General features: G+C 37.6%; 2 protein-coding genes across 3 annotated transcripts; both read left to right on the top strand.

The window, feature by feature from the left end:
• Positions 1–9,886: 9,886 nt before the first annotated feature.
• Positions 9,887–16,842, top strand: LOC132179991 (histone-lysine N-methyltransferase ASHR2). 2 transcript variants are annotated; one of them, XR_009440000.2, is made up of 3 exons: positions 9,887–11,208; positions 16,191–16,243; positions 16,312–16,842. XR_009440000.2 is itself a non-coding variant. In XM_059592823.2 (2 exons), exon 1 carries the CDS (start codon positions 9,915–9,917, stop codon positions 11,181–11,183), a length of 1,269 nt encoding a protein of 422 aa, XP_059448806.1. In that variant the 5' UTR covers positions 9,887–9,914; the 3' UTR covers positions 11,184–11,208; positions 16,191–16,842. The 2 variants fall into 2 exon arrangements, 1 of the variants encoding a protein (XP_059448806.1); XM_059592823.2 differs by having other exon boundaries at positions 16,191–16,842.
• A 1,414-nt stretch (positions 16,843–18,256) lies between these two features.
• On the top strand, positions 18,257–24,223 carry LOC132179796 (heparan-alpha-glucosaminide N-acetyltransferase-like protein (DUF1624)). Its single transcript, XM_059592575.2, has 13 exons — positions 18,257–19,107; positions 20,637–20,774; positions 21,032–21,113; positions 21,368–21,444; positions 21,733–21,839; positions 22,383–22,497; positions 22,609–22,725; positions 22,837–22,928; positions 23,234–23,300; positions 23,390–23,468; positions 23,576–23,667; positions 23,912–24,055; positions 24,135–24,223. The coding sequence occupies exons 1-13, from the start codon at positions 18,871–18,873 to the stop codon at positions 24,159–24,161; spliced, it is 1,374 nt and encodes a 457-aa protein (XP_059448558.2). The 5' UTR covers positions 18,257–18,870; the 3' UTR covers positions 24,162–24,223.
• The last annotated feature ends 463 nt before the right edge of the window (positions 24,224–24,686 follow it).

Raw genomic sequence — 24,686 nt, 5'->3', positions numbered from 1 at the left:
ACTATTTTCTTTGTATACTCTACGGTATTTTATTTTTCTAAAGAGGCTAATTATTTTAGTCACTGTAATCATACAATATATGATTACAGAAACATTATATTATAAAATTCAATGCAATAAAATGACTGCATTGGTCAAAGTAATCGATATATAATTCAAAGGGTTAAATACTTTTTTGGCCCATGTTGTTTAACAACTTTATTTTTTGCCGTTGTTGTTTAATGCAATCCACACAGTTTTCGTTCTAGGTTCCAAAAAACCCTAAAGGAGAAGAAAAATATTTTCAAGTTTTTTGCTGAGACTATGAAGAGAATTCTGAAGAGTTTTTTCCATTGGTACTATCAAGTGATTCAATGGTTGATGATCTAACAAACAAGTGGAAGAGTTTCTCTCTTTCTGAATAGGAGGATGCGGATGTTGTGGTTTTGCACCAGGCTGTTACAGGGACGGCCAGGGACGAAGCCAGGAAATTTTATGAAAGGGGGCCAGCCAATTTTTTTTTTTTTTTTCGGTTATTTAGAATTTTTTTATTAAAAAAAATTATTTTTGTTGTTTTTTATAAACTAAAGACTACTGTAAAGACAAAAAAAAAAAAAACATTTGAAAGTAAGGGCCAAAAATAAAAAAACTTAGTGGATATGGGCCAACAAAATTAAAAATAGGGCCAAAAATTTTTATTGGCTATGGCTAAAAAATTTAAAAATAGGGCCAATTTTTTGTTTTGGAAGGGACCAAATGACTAAAATTAAAACTTTAATTTTACTTTTTTTACTTTTTTTTTTTATTATTATTTTTTTAACTTATATTTTTTTTTTCCTTATTTTGGGGTTTTTATTATTTTTTTTACTTATAATTTTTTTTTCCTTATTTTGGGGGGGACCATGGCCCACCCCGGTCCCCCCCTCCCTCCGTCTCTGGGGACGGCGACGAGAGGACAAATGTGTATAGTTTGGAAAGCTTTTGGTAGAAATGATTGTTAGTAGGGAGTATATTAGATCTACATTGATAAAAGGATGGAAACCTAATGGTATGACAACTTTTAAGGGGTTAGGAACGAATGTATTCTTGATAGAATTTGAACACATTTTCGACATAATAAGAGTGATGGAGGGGAGACCCTGGATCTTTGAGAGAAATTTGTTTTCAGTGGAAAAGTTTGATGGATTAACACATCCCTCAAAAATTGATTTTGAGAAAGCATCCTTCTGGATTCACATGTTCAATTTACATTTGGCTTGTATGAACCAACAGGTGGGTCTTCGAATAGGTGCGACGGTGGGTACGGTGGAAGAGGTGAACACGAATGAGAGAGGAGATGGATAGGGGGAATTTTTGTGGGTGAAGATCAATATTGACTTGTCAAAACCAATTGCTAGGGGTAGAAAACTGAATCTTCAAGGAGAGAGGACTTGGGTGTCATTCTAATATAAACGTCTCCCGTGTTTCTGCTTCCACTGCAGAAGAATATGCCATGGAAGCGGAGGCTGTGAGATTTTCCAAGGAACTAGTCTCCAAGGTGCGAAACCTCAATTTGGACCTTTTTTAAGGGTTCCACCTCCAAATAAAGCAAGGATGGAAGGAAAAGGACGGGATGTACCCTACTACAAGCAAGAGGGCTCAGACTACATTCCGTCTAATGTGGAGAAATCGCATTACAGAAGATCCAGGTCATCAGGGGAACGGTGGCGCACGGAGGTTGGGGAAACAGAAAGGCTACAGGGTGGCTATGGTATGGCGGATTACTCAGGGAAGGAAAGTCCCACAAATAAGGAGTTTCCTAACTAGGGAGATACATCGACTACGTGCGTGGGAGGTAACTGTGTTGAAATGGATGGCGATAATCAAGGACCTCCCGATGCCGTGAATCCAGGTGATGGAATGGAAACAAAAATGGAAGCAAGGAGCAATTTACTGGGGAGAGAGGAAGTTATGGCAGGAGAAAATGAAAAAGGAAAAGTTAATGTGGTAATTAATAGTGAAATGAAATGTGGCGTTGGGATTAGGTCAGATATGGAGAATTATATGGGAGTACGACCTAAAGAGTCACGTGGAAAGGGGACAGATTTTATTGAGCTAGCGCAAACTCATGTGAAACCATGTTTGGGACAAATGCCTAGAAGTAATGATGTGTACCCAATAAAGCCCAGTTCGAAGCCCAGGGAGAAACCTGTCCAACATGAAGAAGGGGGTGTTTTGAAACGTACCTCGGGGACATCATGGAAGAGAAGGGCTTGTGCTGATCAAATTTTTCCCCAACAGGAAAGTCTAAAACAGAATGGAAAGAGAGTTAACGAAGAAAAGGAGATCTGTCAAGATGAACCAACAGTTCGTCGGAAAGGGAACACAGTTGACAATTTTTTCCAACAAATTGTGGAGGAACTTGGGAACAGCAAGTTTACAATGGGATCGAGAGTGGCGAGGGCTAATCAACAACCCCGCCGACTGTCATGAAAATTATAAGTTAGAATTGTCGGGGGCTTGGGAACCCCCGGATAGTTCGAGAGCTTCGCCGGATGGTAAAGGAGAAGAAGCCCGACGTGGTTTTCTTAATGGAAACCAAAATGAATAATAAAAAACTAGAACCTATCCATTCTAGTTTAGGTTTCAATGATGTTTTGGGGGTGGATAGTGTGGGGAAAAGCGATGGTTAGCATTAATATGGAAGGAGGAATTTGGCATTTCCATACAAAACTACAGTCGTCGCCATATAAATGCTATAATCTCAATGGCGGAGGGAGCACCATGAAAGTTTATGGGTTTTTACGGTCACCTCGAAGTGAATAAAAGGGAGGAAGCGTGGAGTTTATTAAGGTTCCTTAGCAAGCTGCAACTAGTGCCTTGGGTGGTTATGGGTGATTTTAATGAAATTTTGGACTTAACGAAAAAAACAAGGAGGGAATAGACCAAGAGGACAAATGGAGGCTTTCAAAAGAGCCCTCATTGACTGTGAACTTTCAGACTTCGGGTTCCATGGACCTAAGTATACTTGGAGAAATTGCAGAGAAAATGGAACTTTCATCCGAGAAAGACTAGACCGTGTGGTAGCGAATCAAGATTGGTGCGCTTATTTCCCAGATTTTGACATTTCGGTTGAAGTATCAGCTTGTTCAGACCACAATCCCATTTTCATTGAATCTCCAAAAGAAAGAAGGGAGATTGTACTGTAAAAGTGGATTTATATATGATGTCACTTGGGGAAAGGAGAAGGGGTGTCAAGACATCATTAAATGGGTATGGCCAAAGAAGAGGATGCCACCTAATACATGGCATAATTGCAAGAAAAAAATGAAACAATGTCAGAAAGGGTTATCCCGGTGGCAACAAGAGAACGTGGGTACAGTGGGGAAAAGTATTGAAGAAAAATCTATGGCTCTTAAAGCAATCCACGAAAATGAGGCAAGGGTAGATGTTCGAGTATTGCAGACAACCCAAAGGGAATTAACGTCCTTGCTGTATAAGGAAGAACAAATATGGCGACAAAAATCCAAGGCTCTTTGGCTGAAAAAAGGAGATAGTAATACCAAGTTTTTCCATGCTAGTGCGAAGCAACGTCGAAGTCATAATCAAATACAAAAAATCCAGGATGAGGAGGGGCGGCTGTGGGAATCAAAGGAAGGAATTGGATGGGCATTTATTGATTATTACAGCAAGTTGTTTACAACCGAAGGCTCCAAAGATATTTCTAGATGCTTACAGTCTTTGCCGTGCAAAGTCTCTGAGGAGATGAATAAACACTTCTTGGCCGAATTTACTGCAAAGGAGATATGCATAGCCATTCATCAGATGCCACCTCACAAAAGCCCGGGTCCATATGGTTTTACAGCTAGCTTTTTTCAACAGAATTGGGCTACTGTGGGAACTAAGGTTTACAAATCTGTTTTAGATATTTTAAATTCTGGAATAATGGATGATGATTTCAATTATACATATATTGCTCTTATCCCAAAGAACACTAACCCTATGTGTGTGAATGAATTTCGACCGATTAGCCTCTGTAATGTGTTTATAAAATTGTTTCTTAGGTCTTGACAAATAGGTTGAAGCTCATTTTACCTAAAATTATATCTGCCTCTTAGAGTGCATTCATACCGGGTTGTTTGATTACGGATAACATTTTGGCTGCCTACGAGATGTTGTATACTATGCAATCTCGTATGTGGGGAAAGGAGGGATTCATGGCGGTCAAGTTAGATATGACTAAAGCCTATGACCATATGGAATGGGGTTTTCGGAAGAGCGTAATGAAAAGGTTGGGCTTTGCAGGAAGATGGATAAATTTGGTTATAATGTGTGTTAAATTTGCCAACTACTCGATTTTGGTAAATGGGAGCCCCATGGGATGTATATATCCTACTCTGGGCATTAGGCAAGGGGATCCCATTTCACCATATCTGTTTTTGTTGTGTGCTGAAGCGCTTAGCTCTCTTTTAGATTGAGCTGACCAAAAAGGATATCTCAGAGGTGTACCAACTTCAAAGAAATGACCCAGAATTAACCTTTTCTTTTTGGCAAATGATAGTTTGTTGTTTTGTATGGTGAATCTAAACCATTGGCACCAACTATCAAAAATTCTTGGTATCTATGAGTAGTCATTTGGAGAACAATTGAATAGAGCAAAAACGGCTATTTATTTTAGCCGCAATACGGAAGAGATACGCCGCACCCAAATTTTGGAAGTCTCATGGATCCCGTCCTCTCAAAGATATGATACATGCCTGGGGCTACCCGCTCTTGTCGGTAAATCCCGTACGAAGGCATTTGCAAGTATAAAAGACTGAGTATGGAAGATGCTATAGGACTGGAAGCTAAAATTTTACTCGCAAGCTGGGAAAGAAGTATTGCTAAAGGCGGTAATCCAAGCAATCCCTACGTATAGTATGAGTGTTTTCCTCCTACCAAAAGCCATATGTACGAAGATAAATTATCTTATGCAGAAGTTTTGGTGGGGCCATAAGGAAAACAATAAACGGATTCATTGGATGAGTTGGGAGAGAATGAGAGTACCCAAGGTGGCCGAGGGAATGCAATCTAGGGACTTGGTATGTTTCAACAAAGCTCTATTGGCCAAACAATATTGGAGAATCTGGCAATATCTGGATAGTTTGTCGGCAAAAATTATGAAGGCAAAGTATTTTCCAAGAAACTCAATTTTGGAGAGTCATTTGGGGTCAAAGCCTTCTTATGTGTAGAAATTCATAATGAAATAATAAATGAAGTAAATTGCGGAATAATAAAAGAGAAAAAGATTTTACGTGGTTCGATCTATGACCTACGTCCATAGATAAAACTCAAAGGGTTACATTAGACTCTTATTGAATGATTTATATTACAATACAAATGCTCATATTTATAGGAAAATTGAAATAGATAAGTATGGTAATCAAATCTGATTGATTTGATTACCATCAAACCTGATTACAATCAATAAATAATATATAATATCAATTTGATATATTTCCTTTTATGTAGGAAATATATTCTCTAACATTATGCATGGCGGAGCATTCATGGTTTAGGGAATTTAGTAAAAAACAGGGTGATTTGAAGGATTGGGAATGGCGCAAGTGTCCATATGTGGGGAGATAGATAGGTCCCTTTCCCACATACGTACCAGGTTTACTTTCCACCAACAGTTCTAACAGTTGAGGCTAGAGTGAAGCAACTTATCGACCAAGACACAAAGTGGTGGGACATAGCTTTACTTAATAATATTTTCAGCCCTGAGGAGGTCAGGGCTATTACCGGTGAGTCTCACCAACCAAGTAGACACGAACATATGGAGAGGAACTGCAAATGGCGATTTCTCCGTATGCAGTGCTTACCATCTAGCTGTGGGGATGGAGAATTTAATGAAAGCGGAAGGATCAAAACGGAAACATCACAGTAATGTGTAGCAAAGTCTGTGGAAGATGAAGGTGGTCAATGCAGAAAAAACGTTTTTGTGGCGGGCGTGCCACATTGTACTTGCCACGAAGGACAACCTGCTGAAGAGGAAAGTTGCAACTGACCCATATTGCCCAATCTATGAGAATGCTGAGAAAATTGTCTACCATATATTGTGGTCATGTAGTTCGGCCATGGATGTGTGGGGTACGAGCAAGATAATTGTCTAGAAATCTGTGGTGCCTAGTCCCATTTTTTCCAAGTAGTGGAGGTATTTTTTGAAAGATGCACGGAAGAGGAGCTGATTCTATTTATGCGAACTGCAAGGAAGCTTTGGCTAAGGAGAAACAACTATGTATTTAATGGGTTGTTCACACACCCGGAGGTCATACTAAGGGAGGTACAACTGGCAGCCGATGAATTCCTTAAAGTCACCATGGGCGACCATGAGAAGGAGATAAGAAATGATGCAAGCCCACTTGACAAATGGAAAGCACTGGCAGCTGGATGGCATAAAACAAATTGGGATGCTTCTTTGGATCTTTCAAGTGGTCACATGGGAGTGGGCATTCTGATTCATGACTAGGTGGGGGATGTGAAGGCAGCCAAATGTATGCACATGCAGGGACTTTTGGAGCCAGCAGCAACAGAGGCAATGGCAGCATATCACGCGGTTATGTTTAGTAAGAAGATAAGTGTCACTCATCTTGTTTTGGAAGGGGATGCCAATTCAATAGTTGCTGCTATAATGCCCCAGAAGCATCATCATATAGGTATGGACAGCTAGTTGAAGATATTAAGATGGCTCTGAAATTTATTCCCAATTGGGAATGTCGTCACGTTAGTCATTCTCTCAATACGGCTGCACATGGCTTGGCCCAAGAGGCTTGTAAATGATTCATAAAGAAGACTTGGAATAGATCTATTCCAGGGGCTATCCATGAAATTGTTTTGATGGAACAAATTGTACCCACTTGATTTGTTTATCAATGAAATTTCTACTATTATTGAAAACAAAAAAAAAACAAAAAAAACTTTATTTTATTTTTTACCCCCTATAGTTTAGTTTTTATCACTTGAAGTATCTCACATTTACATAAAAACGGAAATGGTACCCTCGTCTAAATTCCGTCTAAAATTTGACGGAAAGCCACATTAGCACCATTAAAAAAATCAACATGTGTCCATATATCTAATTAATATATATATATTAAAAACATTAAAAAATTAAATTTAAAAAGGTTGTCGTAGCCACCCCTTTGGCCATTTGGGGGGTGGCTGGCCACCTCCTTTGGCCATGGGGTGGCTTGGCCACCCCATTTGGTTGGATTGGGGGTGGTGAGGGGGTCCCAATGGGGGTGGCCGAACCACCCCCATAGACCGTGGGGTGAATTGCTACCTCCAATCCAGCCATTTTGGGGTGGCTCGGCCATCCCATGGCCATATGGGGGTGGCCAAAACCACTCTCAATGGGTTTGGGGGTGGTTTCGATCACCCCGTTGGGGCTCTTCTGGGTGGCTCACCACCCCTAATCCGGCCAGATGGAGGTGGCCTGGCCACCCCCAAATGGCCAAAGGGGTGGCTACGGCCTCCCCCAATTTTTTTATTTTAAAATTTTTTTTTTTTAACTCACTTTTATGTAGTTTAACTAATTAATTTTTAAATGCATCTACATCTGATTAGCTATATTTTTATTTATATCATTTAAATATTATTAAAAGTGAGAAAAGTTTTGAGAAAAAGAGAATATATGAGAGGAAAAATGGGAAAAGTTTTGGAAAAAAAAGAACATGCAGATAAAAAGTAGGAAAATATTTGGAAAAAAGATAAAACATGTGAGAGAACCAATAAAAAATAAAATGACCCTCTTAAAAAATGCTGCTACATTTAGCTTTTTTTTTTTAGTTCTTCCAATCAAATATCTATTTTACATTTTTTTTTTTTTGCTAATCCAATGTAGGGGTTTTTTAAACATTTGAATAATCATTTTAGATAAAAGTAACATTTGACTCTTCTATTAGGAATGCTCTTAGTGGTCCTTAACCATCAATCTATTTGTTGCTTAAGATAAATTGGAAGCCCATATTGTACATAGCGGGATCGAGGATCCAAAACGAGGTTTCACTAAAGATAGGCGATGACCCATTGCAGACAGACCAGACCAGACAGACATAGCTGTAGTGTAGTGTGAAAAACAAGTAATGCTAAGTCATTCTTCTATCACTCTCGTATCTCTCCAAAAATAATGTAGCTCTTAAAATTATCATTGGCTTTATAATTGATCATTATTGAATTTTGTTTAAATGATGATTTTAAAGGCCTAGAGAGTATCCAGTTCATGACTAAGAAATCCTAGAATCACAAATAGGACATTGGATACTCTCTAGTCCATTTGGACTAGAGAGGATCCGATTCCTATTTTTGGAGAGACCCAAGAGTAACATAAAAGAGACTCGACTCTATTCAGTTTTAGTATACGAAGGTTTTCAAAATACAACTAAATAATATAAAGTTCTGTTAGGTTGGGTTGGAAAATTCAAAATTGGACTTGCTCATAGCAACCCAAACATCAATTTAGGATGGAAGCATTTCCAGTTGTCTCATATTCTCCCTTCCATTTAGATTAAGAGTAGGGAAATTTGAGTGTACTTTAGCATCATGTAACTGTACGATCACTACTCCACTAGGTATGTCACCGGCTCATTATTCCTTAACCATCAATCTCTTCAATCCTTGAGATAAATTGGAAGCCCATGTTTCACATATTGTAATAAAGGGTCTAAAATGAAAACAAAGTTTCACCAAAGATAGGTGAAGACTCATTGCAGACAAACATAGCTTGACTTGTGTGAAAAGAGTAATGCTAGAAGTCTTTCTTATATATTTTTTATGTCCTTTCAAAATTGATGTGACTTTAAAATTACTATTAAATTTGTGATAAATCACTATTAAAATTTGAAAAAATAATGATTTAAAAGTCGCATCAATTTTGTAGGAATACAAAAGAGACATGCAAATGACATTTAGCATTACTCGCGTGAAAAAACTCAACTCTAATTGATTTAAGGGCTTGTTTGAGATTGTGTTAGAAATTTTAAAAAATACTTTTAATATTTAAAAAGTTGTGCCACAAAAGCTAACATGTTTGTCAAAAAATTTCAAAAGTACTTCTTTGACTATTTTACTCTAAAAATTGTCAGACCGTACTTTTGACAAAAGCTTCAAAATGAAGTTTTTGCCAATTTTTTTTTTTAATAACTTAAAAGTTCTATTTCTCAAACACAATTTGAAACATATTCTTAGGGCTTGTTTGAGTGTGCGTTTGAAGGCTTAAAAATGCGTTTAACACTCAAAAAGTCTGTTTGAAGAAAAAAAATACATATTTCGCGTCCAAAATGCCAAAAAAAAAAAAAAAAAAAAAAAAGACAAAACACACTTTTAATAAAAGCTTTTGTCAAAAAAACATTTTTTTGACTTAAAAGCTCTATTTCTCAAACACAATCCAAATTCTCAAACATGCTCTTAGGGTGCATTTGAGATTGAAATTTCATAAGAATAATCTGCATTTTTAAAAGATATCTCAAAACGTAAGGTGTTTGGCACTACGATTTAAAAATTACTTAATTTAAAATAAGAAAAATATCTGAAATTTCTATAAGCAGATTTGTGGGTAATTATTTGAAAAAATACGAATTTAAACTAAAATCACGATTTCGCATAACAAATATTTGATAAAAAGTGGCAATTTCAAAAACATAATTTTTAAAATTACATTTATTAAAACCGCAATATCAAATGGACTCTTAGTTTAGGAAGGTCTTCAAAATATATCCGAATAATATGAAATTGGGCTAGGTTGAACAATCAAAATTGGACGTGGCCCAGCAACCCAAACATCAATTGGGTTGGATTTACTGGGCTTCCAAACTATCTCAATTCTCAAGCATCTTTAAAAAATAATAAAGTAAGAAGGTACGAGAAACAGAATCGAGCATTGGAAAAACCCTACGGTTGCTGTAGAGCGGAGAGAGATGTCACAGGCGGCGGCGGAGACAAGTGGGTTGCTGAGGATGGCAGAGATAGAAGGGAGAGGGAGGGGTCTTGTGGCGTCCCAGCCACTGAGGGGCGGGCAGATTGTCCTCAGGGACTCTCCCATACTCCTCTACTCTGCTCTTCCGTTGATCAACATCAACCAATCATCTTTCTCTTCTTCCTCTCACTCCTCCACTTCCAACATGTACTGCGCCAAGTGCTTCAGAAGCTTACTATCCTCTTCTTCTTCTTCGAGTTCAGTGGTACCTTGCTCTTGTTGCTCCCATCATCATATATTCTGTAGCCAAAAATGCCTGTCCGCTGCGCTCACATCGTCCCACTCTCTATGGGTATGCCAAGCCCTTTCTCGTCTCCGAGATTGCCCCTCTCTCGTTCTTGAACAACCCGTGGAACGCCAGGTCCAGGCCCGTTTTCTGGTTGCCGCCTACCATCTTGCCCTTTTCTTCCCTTCCCAATTCCAGATTCTGCTCTCCCTTGAGGGCTCGCCTAACGCCCCTGACACCACAGCTGCGCAATTCCTTCATTCCCTCATCTCATCCCTCTGCCCTCCTCATCCTCCTCTTGAGGGATTCTCGGTGGAACTCACTGCCGCATTGCTGGCCAAGGACAAGTTCAATGCCTTTGGGCTGATGGAGCCTTTCTCCCCCCGTGACGATGGCCAACGTTCCGTCCGAGCTTATGGTATCTACCCGAATGCCTCCTTCTTCAACCACGACTGCCTTCCCAATGCCTGCCGTTTCGATTACGTCGACACCGCCCCCGACCACCACAACAACACCGACATCATCGTTCGCGTTGTTCATGATGTTCCTCAAGGCAGGGAGATCTGCTTGAGCTATTTTCCCGTCAACGAGAATTATGCCAGCAGGCAGAGGAGGTTGATGGACTATGGCTTCACTTGCCATTGTGACCGCTGCGAGGTCGAAGCCAATTGGTCCGATCATGAAGACGATAATGTTGCCGAGGAGGAAGAGGAGGAGGAGGAGAAAGACGAGCTGATGGATGAGGACCACCATGACCAAATGGCATCCTCCCAAGGACAAGGAAATGCTGATTTCCCTCACGCCTATTTTTTTATCAGATACATGTGTGATAGGGAAAATTGCTGGGGCACTATGGCTCCCTTGCCTCCCAAAGACGACGCTACTCCCTCTAACTTCTTGGAATGTAATGTATGTGGCAACCTCAAGCATGACCAAGTGACTGATGCTAGTGGAGGAGAAGACGAGCTTTCCATGGATGACTGAGTTCTCTTCCTTCCTGCCTCTGACTGTGAGCGTCTTTGTCTTTCTCTGATATCTTAACCTTTTTGTCACATGTCTTTTTCTTTCTGCTACTCTCTGCCTTCTCTTGATTTTCCGACAGATTCCATTTTTTTTTGGTTAATTATCTTAGTTCAGGTTTCAATTTAATATCTTCGATGCTTTTGATAGATGTTAGACGAACAGTCCATTCTTATTTCATATGGTGTCTCTAGTGCAGAAGCTCATCAAATAGCCCTTGCTGAATTTTCGCTAGACCAAGAAACTCGGTTTAGTTATAAAGCCAATTTGAACCCCAACGAGTTGACTTATTTGGTAAGGGCTTTGGTCTTGGTGGCATTTCCATCAGGCTTAAGGTCTAAGGTTTGAAGCCTTTTGAGTGCAAACAATTCTTTAGAGTCAGCCCGTCAGCGAAGTCGGAGTATTACCTAATAATGGGACGCTTTACACCAGGTTTACTCAATAAGAGTGAATACACAAAGTGCCATTCCTTGGAGGGGTTCCTCGTAATTAAAAAAAAAAAAAAAAAGGATTATAAAGCCAATTTGAGCAGCTGTGGAATTTAGTCCCCTCTGTCTCCCGACCCCGATGGAAACTTCTAGAATCTGATGTTTCATGAGATTTAAATTGGCTCTAGTGTCTTTTAGTTCACTGCAGTTCACACATGAATCAGTATTAGGTTCTTCGTATGATTCCTTAATAGAGTATATGTTGTCATTGGTGGGGGGTGGGGGGATAATGGCCATATTTTGTGGGCATAAATGGGATTCAGTTTCTAAAGGGATTCAATTTATTCTAGAGCGTTTTGCACAAAGAGAAGAGAAGGTTTCAGAGTTTGTTGTTGAAGGACAATTAAGAACTAACATCAGTTGGTATTTGAGCCCTCATTTTGTGGTTTTTTGGTGCTAGGCTTCCAACTTCTTTTTGAAAGAGTACACCAGAAGGTTGTAATTTTGATCAAATTGAGTTCACTTTGGTTCCTTTTTTGATTTACTTGCGTATTGAATTCTCCACATAGGCTCCATATCAGGAACAGAAAAAAAAAAGACAAAAAAGAAAAAAGAAAAAAGAAAAGACTAAGAAACTCAAGGTCAAAGTACAGGTTTTAGTGTCTTTTTATCCACATAAGGTATGCTTAATGGATTTATAATTAGAAGCATATTCACTTATTCTTCTTAAGAAGTTAAAGTGCGAGCTGCTTCTTGAGTTCCTGTGAGGAGCGGAAGGAGATCAAATATGACTTCCCAACAATGTACACTCTGTAATCGGTAACCACTCATTGCTTTCTTATTTGAATTACAATTTGACTCCAATCTTTTAGCAAAAGGATTGAGCCGAATACAATACAAAGAAGATACTACTGCATGAATTATATATATGGGAAAATACATTTTACCCCCTTGAAATATCCACTCATTTGCATTTTTAACCCCAATGTTTAAAAAGTGACATTTTATCCCCCTCCCAAACTTCCAAATTGTTACAATTCAACTATTCTGACTATTTTTTTTTTTCTTCCCAAAATTCTCCCATCCCATGTTTAAAAAAAATTAAAAATTAAGGGGTGGCTGGCCACCCTAGTTGAGCCGAAGCCACCCCTTAATTTTTATTTATATTTATTTTATTTTTTTAAAAATTTTTTTTAACTTGGGATGGGGGCATTTTGGAAAAAAAAAAAATCAAAAATCAAAATGGTCGAATTGCAACAATTTGGAAGTTTGAGGGGGTAAAGTGTCACTTTTTAAACATTGGGGTTAAAAGTGAAAATTGGTGGATAATTTGGGGGGGTAAATTATATATATATACACACACACACACACGTGTGCATGCAGATATCTAACCCTAGAAGGTCTTAATAACGAAAATATAAGATGAAACAAGTTTGAAAATATTAAACTCGTCGTCCTAAGTACACATTTACAATTAGAAGCATAAGAGTATATCTTTAAGGCACATTGTTTTTTTACAAGAGCTGGATTCAGTTGATCATCATTTACATTGTTGTTTTGGAACTAATCATACATCTCCACTCGTCTTTGGTGTGAACCTCGTGTATAATCGTATTTATCATTCAAGTTAAGCTTCCTTCCCATTTATTTCAAGGCAATTTGTTCTATTTATCATTCGGTTAATATTCTACGTTGCTTTTTTTTTTTCTTTTTTTTTTTAGCTTGGCCAATACTTTGATTGCCTTGGAATGGGTACCAATAGGAGTGGTTTAAGTAGAGGTTCTCTGTCTTTGATATACTATTATTGTTTTCTAGGGAAAAATTATATTTAGTATTTAAGTTTTCGTCTGATTTCAATTTAGTCCCATGTGTTTTCAGTTTCGACAATCAGGTGTTTTGTTAGGTTTCAAATAGGTCCATATGTCACTTCAACAATTTTTTGTGTGCCACAGTGAACACGCCATGCACATAGTGTAAGTACCATGTCAACAAATTTACCATGTCAGTTAAGTTCCCTGTCATCCACGCGGTAAAAAGAAGAAAAAAAATCCCACCTACAATATGTGAAACAACAAAAGAGATGCGTTGAGGATCCTACTCCTACCCCGTGGTGTCTGCTTGAGTTCATCTCTGCTGCAGCGTCTCTCAGATCCATATTCACTGTAAAGAATATTGGACATCCAAAGAGAGAGGAGGCGAATATGGATCTGAGCGAGGAATTCTTGAGGGAATGGATCATGAAATGGGAAAGAGTGGAGCAAAGGTGGGGTTTAGTTAGTTGAGTGGATTTTCAAGATTATTTGAGACATTGAGCTAGAATCGAGATTGAGTTAGCTCAAGTGGCAACGATAGTTGATGGGTATGTTGGGGGCAAAAGATCTTGGAGTTGAAATACAGAGAAAGTGGGGTATGAAATAGAAATGAGAATCAAATTTGAGTGTGGGATTTGGTTGAGAAATGCGAATTTCATGGTTGTTAGTCTAGTACAGATTGAACTAAAACAAAGATTAAGGACTAGCTCAAGTAGGAGCGAGATTTAAAAGGTATGTGAGAAAGAACACATTGAAGAGGATTTGTGATGTAGACCAAGAGGCAAACAAGAAGACTGGACACGAGATTCTCAATCGATTGATGGGCAATTCTCAATTGACTGAGAACGCATCATGATATTTGGTATCAATTCCCAAGGGCTTGGGTCATTGCCTTGGCCTTAATTTGATTGACCAAGGTGATGCATCAAGTCCTAGTCGTATAACTCGAGATGCTCGGTCGATGACTCAGTCTATGCTCGATCAACCAAAGATGGTTCGTTAGGGTTTTAGGGTTTTGTTGTATTAACTTGCAGCTTGATTGATCGAGTGCGTCAAGATGTTTTAGTCTTTTGAATTTTTAGGGTTGTGTCCCTATTTTCTATTTAGGCCTAATAAGGACGGTTTGGCTCACATGTTGTTTATTCTCAATTTTCGGTAAGAAACTCACTAAAGGTGAATTTTCTTCTATTTTTCATCAAAAGCTTGAAGGAGGAAACCAAGTTAGTATGAGTACCCAAGGTTTTGTTTCCTACCATTGCTTGTAGAGGACCGCATGGAGGAGGAAACCAACAAGCAAGTATTGGTGAATTGTACGAACACGAGGAGACAACACGTGATGAGTAGCTGACATGGTGTTTGCAACGATTGGATGAGCAATTTGAGCGGTTTGAAAACCAAATTATAGCATTAATCAAACAATTTGCCGCCATGGGTGGTGTGAATAGGCGTTGCCATCAACCAAATCCACGTTTTATGGAGGAGAAAAAAGACGAGTTTAGTGTCAAGGATGAGCCCATTAATGCGTTCGCAGAGTATGGAGTGACTATTGGAAGAATTGTGACTTTGTGAAGAAAATGGACAATTGGGCTGCAAATAGAATTGAAAAGTTCAACATGGAGGATGTTACTTCATGAGCCTTTTTTGCATGATTGACTTGAAAGCCTGATGGAGGACCAGCTCAAGTGGGTGTGGGAGCTAAAAGGGGAAGGGATAGACTGAAGCAAACGTTGTGGGTAGGGGGTAGGATCTTCAACGCCGCTCTGTTTTTTTCTTTCACTCACTGTTGGCGGGGTGTTTTACTTTTTTTTTTTAAATATATATATATATATATATATATATATATATATATATATGTGTGTGTGTGTGTGTGTGTGTGTGTGTGTCTATATATATATATGTGTGTGTGTGTGTGTGTGTGTGTGGATGACGGGGCACTTGACTGATGTGACAAATTTGTTGAAGTGGCATTGACACTGAGCAGTGTGAGCATGGTGTATCAAATGTGGCATATGGAAAATCATTAATTTTGAAGATAAAAATGACATAGAGATTTATTTAAACCATGAGAAAACCTAATGACTTGATTGTCCAAATTGGAAACACAGAGTAAATTGAAATCGAAGGAAAACGTAGAAGCTAAATATAATTTTTTTTTTTTTCTTTTAAGGTTCAATTACCTTTTTAGTACATGTGGTTTAACGATACATCAAACAAACTCATCGGTTAAAAAAGGTATTGCAAATAATACTTGTGGACATTTGATAATGCAGTTGGTATTTTTGTCCAATTTGACAAGTGTCTCGTACGTTTCATTAATATGATTTTTTTTTTTTAAGAAGAAAAAAAATAAAATAAAATTAGTGGATGGTTTTGGCTACCCCTGGCCAGCCATAGGCAATCTAGACATTTGTGCTTCTCTGGATTTGTTCTTTCCTTATAATCTTGAGAAGCTCAGGATCAGAATGGCATCTAAGATCTGGAACCAAACTGCAAACTCTAACCCATTTACAACCTCCACTACAGCCGCTAGATTCATCCAGTGATATATGTGAATGTCATCAAAGACAGAAAGTTACTTGAATTTCTAAGCCTTGCTGGTGCATTATGGACTGGATTTCACAATATTAATTAGTATTAATTCAATTGTACGTGTCTTGCTGATGTCATGTTTTGTTTCTTCTCTGACTGTAACGGAGAGTGACTGGAAATTTAATTTCTCACAACTATTTCAGGTTGGAACTGAGTCCGATTCCAAAAGATCTTCTTGCCCAAGCCAGTTGAAAAGGTAATAATATTTTCTAAAGAAATTGTGACATATACGTGCACAATTCTCATTTGCTTGTGTAATTGCAGAAGAGTTGTGCCTAAACATATATAGAGTTACATAGAAGAGACTTAGAAGAATTTTCAGGCATCAGTCAGGAGGAAGCTTAAAACAAATCCACAATGTGAGAGAGGACATAGATCCGTAGAAAATGAATTTTGTCTTCTTAACATTAAACCCGCCCCTCCGCATATATTTGCTCGTTCGTTCTGGTTGTCAATCTGCAGAAGTTGATTGCATGGAGGTGGAGTAGAGTGTTGCCTATTTTCCTATGACAGCTTGAGCACTAGTTGGTCGTCAGCGATGGCATCATTTGAACATTTACTCCACTCTTCTGTTGTTAATATTGTGGCGTTGGTCGTCAGCGATGTGTCATCCTGTTGTTAATATTGTGGCGTGGTCTGTTTTAGGTGGTGGCATGGCATGCATATTAATTTATTAAACACGCTAAATAATCAATTTCCCTTGTTGCTTTGCTGAAAAGACACTTCACAATGTATAATATCCATTTCTATTGCCATTGCATTTGCGGGGAAATTTGAAAGAACAAATAGTGCTATATATATATATATATATATATATATATATTCTATGGTGGAGCTTATGAAAGCAGCGGCTTTTTTTTTTTTTTTAATAATTTTTTTTTTATTATTATTATTTTCCACTTTAACTAACCTGGTCTTAAGTCTTAACCGCAACATGATGGTCATTGGTCACTCGATTCATGCTGCTGCTACTACATAATTTGGACCACTATTTCTACCAAATTATCAATCCATTTTTTAACAAAGGCCTGATAGTGAGATCACCTGCTCCCTCTTATACATGTTGGGTGACCTTTCGACATGTAAACCTAATTCACTAGGATTCTTTAATTTTGTCTACGCATGTACGAGTGCCAAGGAACTGCAGCCTTGATAACAACATTAGCATTTAATATGTGGATCCTTTTGAAAGTGTAGCAGGGCAACTTCTCATTACGATATATATATTTGAGACATTATATCAAAAAATTTCATAATTTTTTGCTTTCTGTTTGTGGCAAGAATGATTGATGATGTTTAGTATATTGTTATACGACTATTATACAATTTGATGGTGTGGTAATAATAATCAACATTTTCATCCATACTCTCTTTTTTCTTTAATTTTTTTTTTTTTTTTATAAAATTTTTGAATAACTAATTTTTATTGTTACATCACCAAAAAAAAAAAAAAAAAAAAAAGTCATAATTTCCATTCACCCTCGTTTTACTTTTCTTCTTTTTGCGAATAAAGTATCCATGGGGAGCTCTCATGTGTTTAACTACCATTCTTTATAACATGATTGTGTGGAATACTTCCCAAAAGTGTAATCAATAGCAACAATTGTATTCATGAGTGATAAAATGGTTAAGAGTGTATAATTGATAAATTATTCATTAATTAATTGCATTAATAAATCAAATATTTTTAGTTGTTTATTTCACAAATTATGAACTGCCACATTAAATTAAAAATAAATTCATAATTCTTCATCCAATATATATATATATATATATATATATACACATTGGTGTAATGAAATCCCAAGGAATAGGTGATTGACATAAATCCAACAAGATTAGTAGTTTATGTGTACACGAAGAAGGGAATATGAAAGATTTGGTCCGATCAGTTTGATAATATATTACGTGATTTGCGCCGTTTCCTTGTGATACGGGGGCTCTATTACAGATTTATTAGGAATGTAACAGCAGTTGTATTAATCCATTAGTATGGAAAGATATTTTTTCTTTCAGATGTTTAAGTTTAAATAAGAAGGTGATAGATAGATGGATAGGAGGATATTTATTGAAGTCGATCTGTGACGTGGAGGTACGAGTACCACTGTGGCCATCCCATCCCACGACAGATATTTATTCTATGCTGAAATGGCAAATAAGGAAGGAAGATGGATTGGAGAATAATGCTTATTCATTTACTTTTTTAATGAGTGAGTGAGTTTTATCTCCTCTTCTTTTTCAGTTATTCCTTTCCGATCTATATTTATTCTTTTCCTATAAATATGCCAAGACGATAAATGGGTTAGCGACTTATTAGCGGCAAAGAAGAAGAGGAGGGAAGTAGAAGGGCGAAAAAAGGAAAAAAGAAAACCAAAGGGAAGGAGTACTGGTCTCTCGGGGTCGAAAAAGGGGCGCATCCAAAGTTAGGAAGAGCCGAAGGGAGCTCATCTCCTTTCCGCAAATTCACATTTTAACCAAAAAGTAAAAGAAAAGAAGATTGATGCAAAATCCTCCTTGCCCCCGCTCCAAACGTCATTTCAAGGGGAAGGTAACGGAAAGGGAAAGGTGATCCCACCATCTTCATTAGGGGAACATAATAATGCCATTCTCTCTCAGGTTTTATCTTGCATCTCCCTGATCTTGCTCTCAGTAGAGGGGAAGGACGAGGATTTCAGTTCTATATACATATTATATATATGATTGTAAGAGGTTTATGGAGGGTGTCGATGGGAATTAGTTGGTGGGGCTGCGTTTTGCATTTGATATTTGAGTGAACGCAGGTCTGTCTCGAGAGATAATTAAATCTATAGAATAGAGAGAATAATGTACGAGCCTATTAGAGGACGCGATGATCCTGAGTTACAGAACAAGTGTGCAGTGCACTCCTCGGCTATTGAGGAGGATGAAGATGATGTTGAAATGGCCGTTCATGCAAGATCCAGGCTCGCCATTCCTAATGCCGCTGGTGGCTTCAATAAGATTCAAGAGGAAAGTTCCAAGCAAAAGCAACAACAACAACGTCTTGTCTCACTGGACGTTTTTCGCGGCATCACTGTGGCGGTAATTTTTCCCACCCGGCTTGTTTCTCTTATTCTTCTTCATTGTTTTTGTTTTTTAAAGTTTATATACATATCTGCATTCGATCAAAATTGGGATTACTCTACACGGCCAGAGGGGATAGAGAGCAGACGACGTCGTCTTTCTCTGTCTTCAAATCTCAACAGTCAAAGTGGAAGACTTTGTCTTATATTTTAATTAGGGACTAGTAGTCATTTATTATTTGAAATACATGAAAAACTATATTCTCTGCTCCCATTCATTCGGATAATCCCGTTGACGTTTTGGAAACGGAAAATTAACAGTTCCTCCACTCTTCCATTTGTTTTCATTTTTTCCCATGCCATCCCATCCCATCCCATCCCATCCCACATAAAGAAACGGAATTATAAATGGTATTTCTTTCATTTTCGTCTTTGTAATAGGAAAACCAGTAAAGTATTACACCGGCCGATGCTATTACTAAACCATCGCTCGTTCGCATGATAAATAAATCCATGAGATCTTTGCAAAAATTACGTAACTCTATCCATCTCTTCATGATAAATAAACAACCTTTTCCTGAAATGGTCGCCTTGTGATCCTCATTGTTTGAGTTTATTTGCTGGTCTATACTTTTTATCTATCTGATATATATTTATTCTGGTAAACGGTCATCGATGCAGAAGATTATGAAAGGGCATAATTATTTATACTTTTTTTCTGTAAAGAAAAGAAAAAAAGCGCAGGCACTATGAAAAGGGAAAAATTGAAGTCTTTTCCAAGTGCAAAGACGGTAGTCATGTTGAAAGAGAATGAGATTCTGATGCTAAAGACTGGATTAGGGAAGTCAACTCTATCTTCCTTTGTAAAGCTCTACGCGAAAGAAATCCACAGTCACAATCTTAGTACAGAACTATACGAAACGTTGATGCATAGTAGAAAACAGCTCAGATTTTACTATGTAAATACCGTTGAGGCACTGAATATTGGGAAAGAAAATAGGGGAATCAATGTTGGGCTATACTTTCGGTGCCATCTATCATCCTATAGGAATTGTTCTGGGGGAACTGCAGGAATTGTGTGTGCCGACTTTTAGTTTGCACTTATATGAACAAAAGTGAAAAACTTGGGGCTTGGATTGGTTAAAATCATAAATTGCTTAATCATTTGGTTTATGACAGTCTTCAGTGGTGCTATATGAACTTATACTAAAAGTGGAAATATGGGAGTTTGTTTGGCATGATATTTGTATGCACTGTATGCCTGAACTGCATTATGTGAAGATTGAATGCACACAAGTCCTGAACTGCATTACTTGTAGATTGAGTGGGGGAAAGTCATGTTTTTTCTAGGATTATGATGTCACTTGATTAATGCAAGGCGTATGCCCTGTTTTTCACTGACAAGGATCTACTCTCTACGTTTATGTTAAGTAATTCTTTTTTCTTTTTTTCTTTTTTCTTTTCTTTTCTTTTTTCTTTTCTGCCTATACTCTCTGCATATAGGCTAAATGTCATCTCTTTACAAAAAATTGTTTCTTCTCAATGCAGCTAATGATACTCGTGGATGATGCTGGTGGAATCCTGCCTGCTATTAATCATTCACCTTGGAATGGTTTAACCCTTGCAGATTTTGTCATGCCATTTTTCCTCTTTATTGTTGGTATTTCACTTGCACTTACCTACAAGGTACCTCTTGCTCTGCAAACGTTTTGCTCTTATTTTTGGCATCCAAGTAGTTGTCCCCGTAACATCCAATAAGGTCAATATGAACTGTTACTTTCATTCCTGTTCTCATTATAATTTTTTTTTTTTTTTGGTTCAAGGCAGAAAAGAAAGTTATTTAGATCTTCATGAGATATTTTAGAAGTCTATTATCTTATTACACGGATGCTAGTTCTACTACTGTTTATCTCTGAGCCTAAGAAAAGTATTTTCCTCTACAGAAATTGTCATGCAGAGCTGTTGCAACCAGAAAAGCAATATTACGGGCTTTGAAGCTTTTAACATTAGGCATTTTCCTTCAAGGTCCTTTACTAGATCTTTAGCTTTTAGACCATAGTTTATAAGCCTTCTCAATGGCAGAATTTATCCATGTTGTTTCAGTTACCATGATGATGAAAGCAAACTGCTTCAGTAGTTGTAACAGTGTGTATTAACAATAACAATATTGAAGTTTGAAACAAAAAGCTATGTTATGCTCAATAATCTTGTGGGAAGTTTCATCAGAAGTGAATACTTAAATGGTTTCTGTACTAATGTGTATTGTCTCTCCTGTCCAGGTGGCTTTATCCATCGCATAAACGATTTAACTTATGGAGTGGATATAAAATATATGAGATGGATGGGTATACTACAGGTATATTTTCTAGTTTTCTCATGTTGAAATGTTTATTGTGCCAACCATAAGCAAGAAGTGGAGTTAGAGTGGGCTATAGTTTATTCCAACATATAACAGATGAAACGTGATAGCATATCTTAGTGCTTGATGTGCTTTAATGTCTTCCCACAAAAGGCAACGCTTTGCCTGGCTCAAGAACTGTGCAAGATTTAATAAATCAATTTTTTGGATTGCCAATGAACATGCAGTGCATTCATCATCTCTAAAATAACACACCTTTTTTCCTTCTCCCTCTTTGACTCGCAGAGAATTGCAATAGCATATCTGCTGGCAGCATTGTCTGAGATTTGGCTGAAGGGTGATAATAATGTTAATTCAGGATCGTCTCTGCTCAGGAAGTATCGATTCCAGTGGTAAGTTTTATTCATTATACTGCTTATTAAATTCTTTCAGCTACAGACTTCTGGATTTCTGGATTTGAATTATGATACCTATTACTCTGTAGAGCCAGGTGAATTTAATATATAGTAATAAGGGAAATTTGGGACCATGTCTGGATTTTTTTGTTAATTCAAATAAACATCATGATATTTTTTATTTGTTGTGCAAGTAACTGAGAAGACAAATAGCTGACAAAGGAAGGCATAAAATAAGAATAGGAAAAGAAAAACAAAAGAAACTCTTGCGAGGAAAAAATTTGAGTACAACTAAGTTGCCCTTAATTTTGGAAGCTGAAATTGGTCATGATATGTTCATATATGGGGGTCGTTACTGATATTCTGGAAATGAGGTGATTGCAAAGCCCCTTGATCACATTTAAATGCCAATGTTGCATTGCTTCCCCTATTTCAGATGTTGGCTTTTCTGTTTCTGTATATTGGTTTCATATGCACTGTCATAGTATTGTGTTAATTTGTTGTCTTTGACGTACACTACTCTCTCTCTCTCTCTAACAGGGCTTTGGCTTTGATGCTTACCACTCTATATCTTTCACTGTTATATGGCTTGTATGTGCCTGATTGGGACTTTCAGATTCCAATTGGAACTTCCTCTGCACCAAAATTGTTTACAGTGAGCTATAATCTTTTCTTCCCATCTTTCTAATTTATTTATATAACATTTAAGACTTCCGAGGTATGATTTTGCTTATGAAACTGGTGGCTGAATGGTTCTCTTTGGAAGGTCAAATGTGGAGTCCGTGGTGACACTGGTCCAGCTTGTAATGCTGTTGGAATGATTGACCGTAAGATATTGGGTGTACAACATTTATATAAAAGACCAGTCTATGCAAGAACACAGGTATCCTGTTTTTAGAGTTACTTTCATTTGCCTTTTTTCTTTTTCTTTTTCTTTTTTTTTGCAGTTTTTCCCTAATAAATTCATGTTTCCTTGTTTTTTTTTTGTTCACAGCAATGCAGTATTAACTCCCCAGACTATGGCCCATTACCTTCCGATGCTCCATCATGGTGTCAAGCCCCTTTTGATCCTGAAGGACTTTTAAGGTTCGTTCACAACTATTCCCTGTTGTCCACAAGGTCATTCTTCAACAACTATCATGCTATGCATTAGAGAAAAGTTGGTCGATTATATGGACAATTCGCTTGGTTTTTAAATGACAAAGGAGCCAATGCTACTTGGGCCATTGAATTATCTTATGTCTTGTTAATGGCGTTGTAGACTGAATCCTATCATCTCACAATCCTTAAGGAAGAGACATGGATATTATACATTATGGTTAAACTTGATTGTCTTTTGTGTTTCAACTTTGTGCTTTTGGAGTGACCACCCTCTTACTTTGTGTTTGTAGTTCAGTGATGGCCATTGTTACCTGCTTGGTTGGTTTGCATTATGGGCACATTATTGTCCATTATAAGGTGATAAATATTCATGTCAGATCATGTTTTCCTTTTCTCACTGAAGGTTTATCTTTTTGTCACAAATTCTTATCCACACCCACATTCAGGATCACAGAGATAGGATCCTTCACTGGATGATTACAACCTCTTGTCTCATTATCTTGGGCCTTGCCTTGGATTCCTGTGGTAAGTAGTCTGTGTACACTTTCTAAAAAATGAATATTTTGTAGCGGTTAGTAGTTGCACTGCTTGCAGTATATTCCATCATTAATCAATCTGCATCATTGTTGCAGGGATGCATTTAAACAAGGTTCTTTATACATTCAGCTACACGTGTTTCACTGCTGGTGTTGCTGGCATTCTTTTTGCTGGAATTTACTTGACGGTAGGATGTCTAGTCATCTTATGCGATCAATCTCATTTAACAAAGTTGTTTTACTTGGCGCATTTGCTTATTATTGTCAGCATGGATGTTTATTTTTGGTGAAACTATTACTAATATGACTGATTCCATTTTAATATTTTTTTCCACTCTCTAATCAAGAACAGAAGAGTGTAATTTGTTGAATTTGGTTGGTTCATGTTTTCTTCATCTTCTAGTTGATAATCACGGGGTTTTCGATCCTCAGGTTGATGTGTGTGGATATAGGCGCCCTACTGTGGTAATGGAGTGGATGGGGGTGCATGCGCTGATGATTTATATCCTTGCAGCCTGCAACGTCGTGCCCATTGTCCTCCTGGGATTCTATTGGAGGGAGCCTCAGAATAATTTTGTAATCTACTCTACTCCTGTTGGATGTTACTTGCACGCTCATTTAGTTGTGATCTGACAACCTTTTTCGTCTCTGGCAGCTTAGGTTAATTGGAGTTGGAACATAAAAGCGTAGCATTAAAGTTATAGCGGGTTACACTTTTCCCGCAACTATGCTGTCTGTGTCGAGAAAGTGGGGCCGGACTGCTGAACTACATCTCGTTTATTTTGGGTAGTTGCAGTTGGCGCTGAGAGAATTTTGGAGTTGGGTCTTTGAAATTGGAGGCAAACTCTCTCTTTCTTTGATGAATACACACACTCTCCAATGGAGCTTCTGTATAAATATGTAGGCAGAACCTCGAAACAAGATATAACTTTGTCTGAAGTTTCGTCATAAGATAGATGCCTTGATCTTTATGATGATAATTCTCAGTATATATGATGCTACTTTTTAAATTTGATGGTAATCAAATAAGAATGGTTTTTTTTATTCAAAAAAAAAAAAAAAAGTATGCATGCCTTTCATCAGAGAGCTTAATTAGGAAACATGTAATACATTTTATTCAAATGAAATAAAGGAAGAGAAGATCATCAAACAACCCAATTGTCAAAACCCACAGCTGAAAATTGAAATGATTGAAAAATGAGCAATA

This window comes from Corylus avellana, chromosome 4 (assembly GCF_965113065.1).
Source record: "Corylus avellana chromosome 4, dhCorAvel1.hap1.2, whole genome shotgun sequence".
Lineage (NCBI taxonomy): Eukaryota > Viridiplantae > Streptophyta > Magnoliopsida > Fagales > Betulaceae > Corylus > Corylus avellana.
The sequence above is the reverse complement of the archived record's forward strand: the minus strand, read 5'-3'. Positions and strand labels throughout refer to the sequence as shown.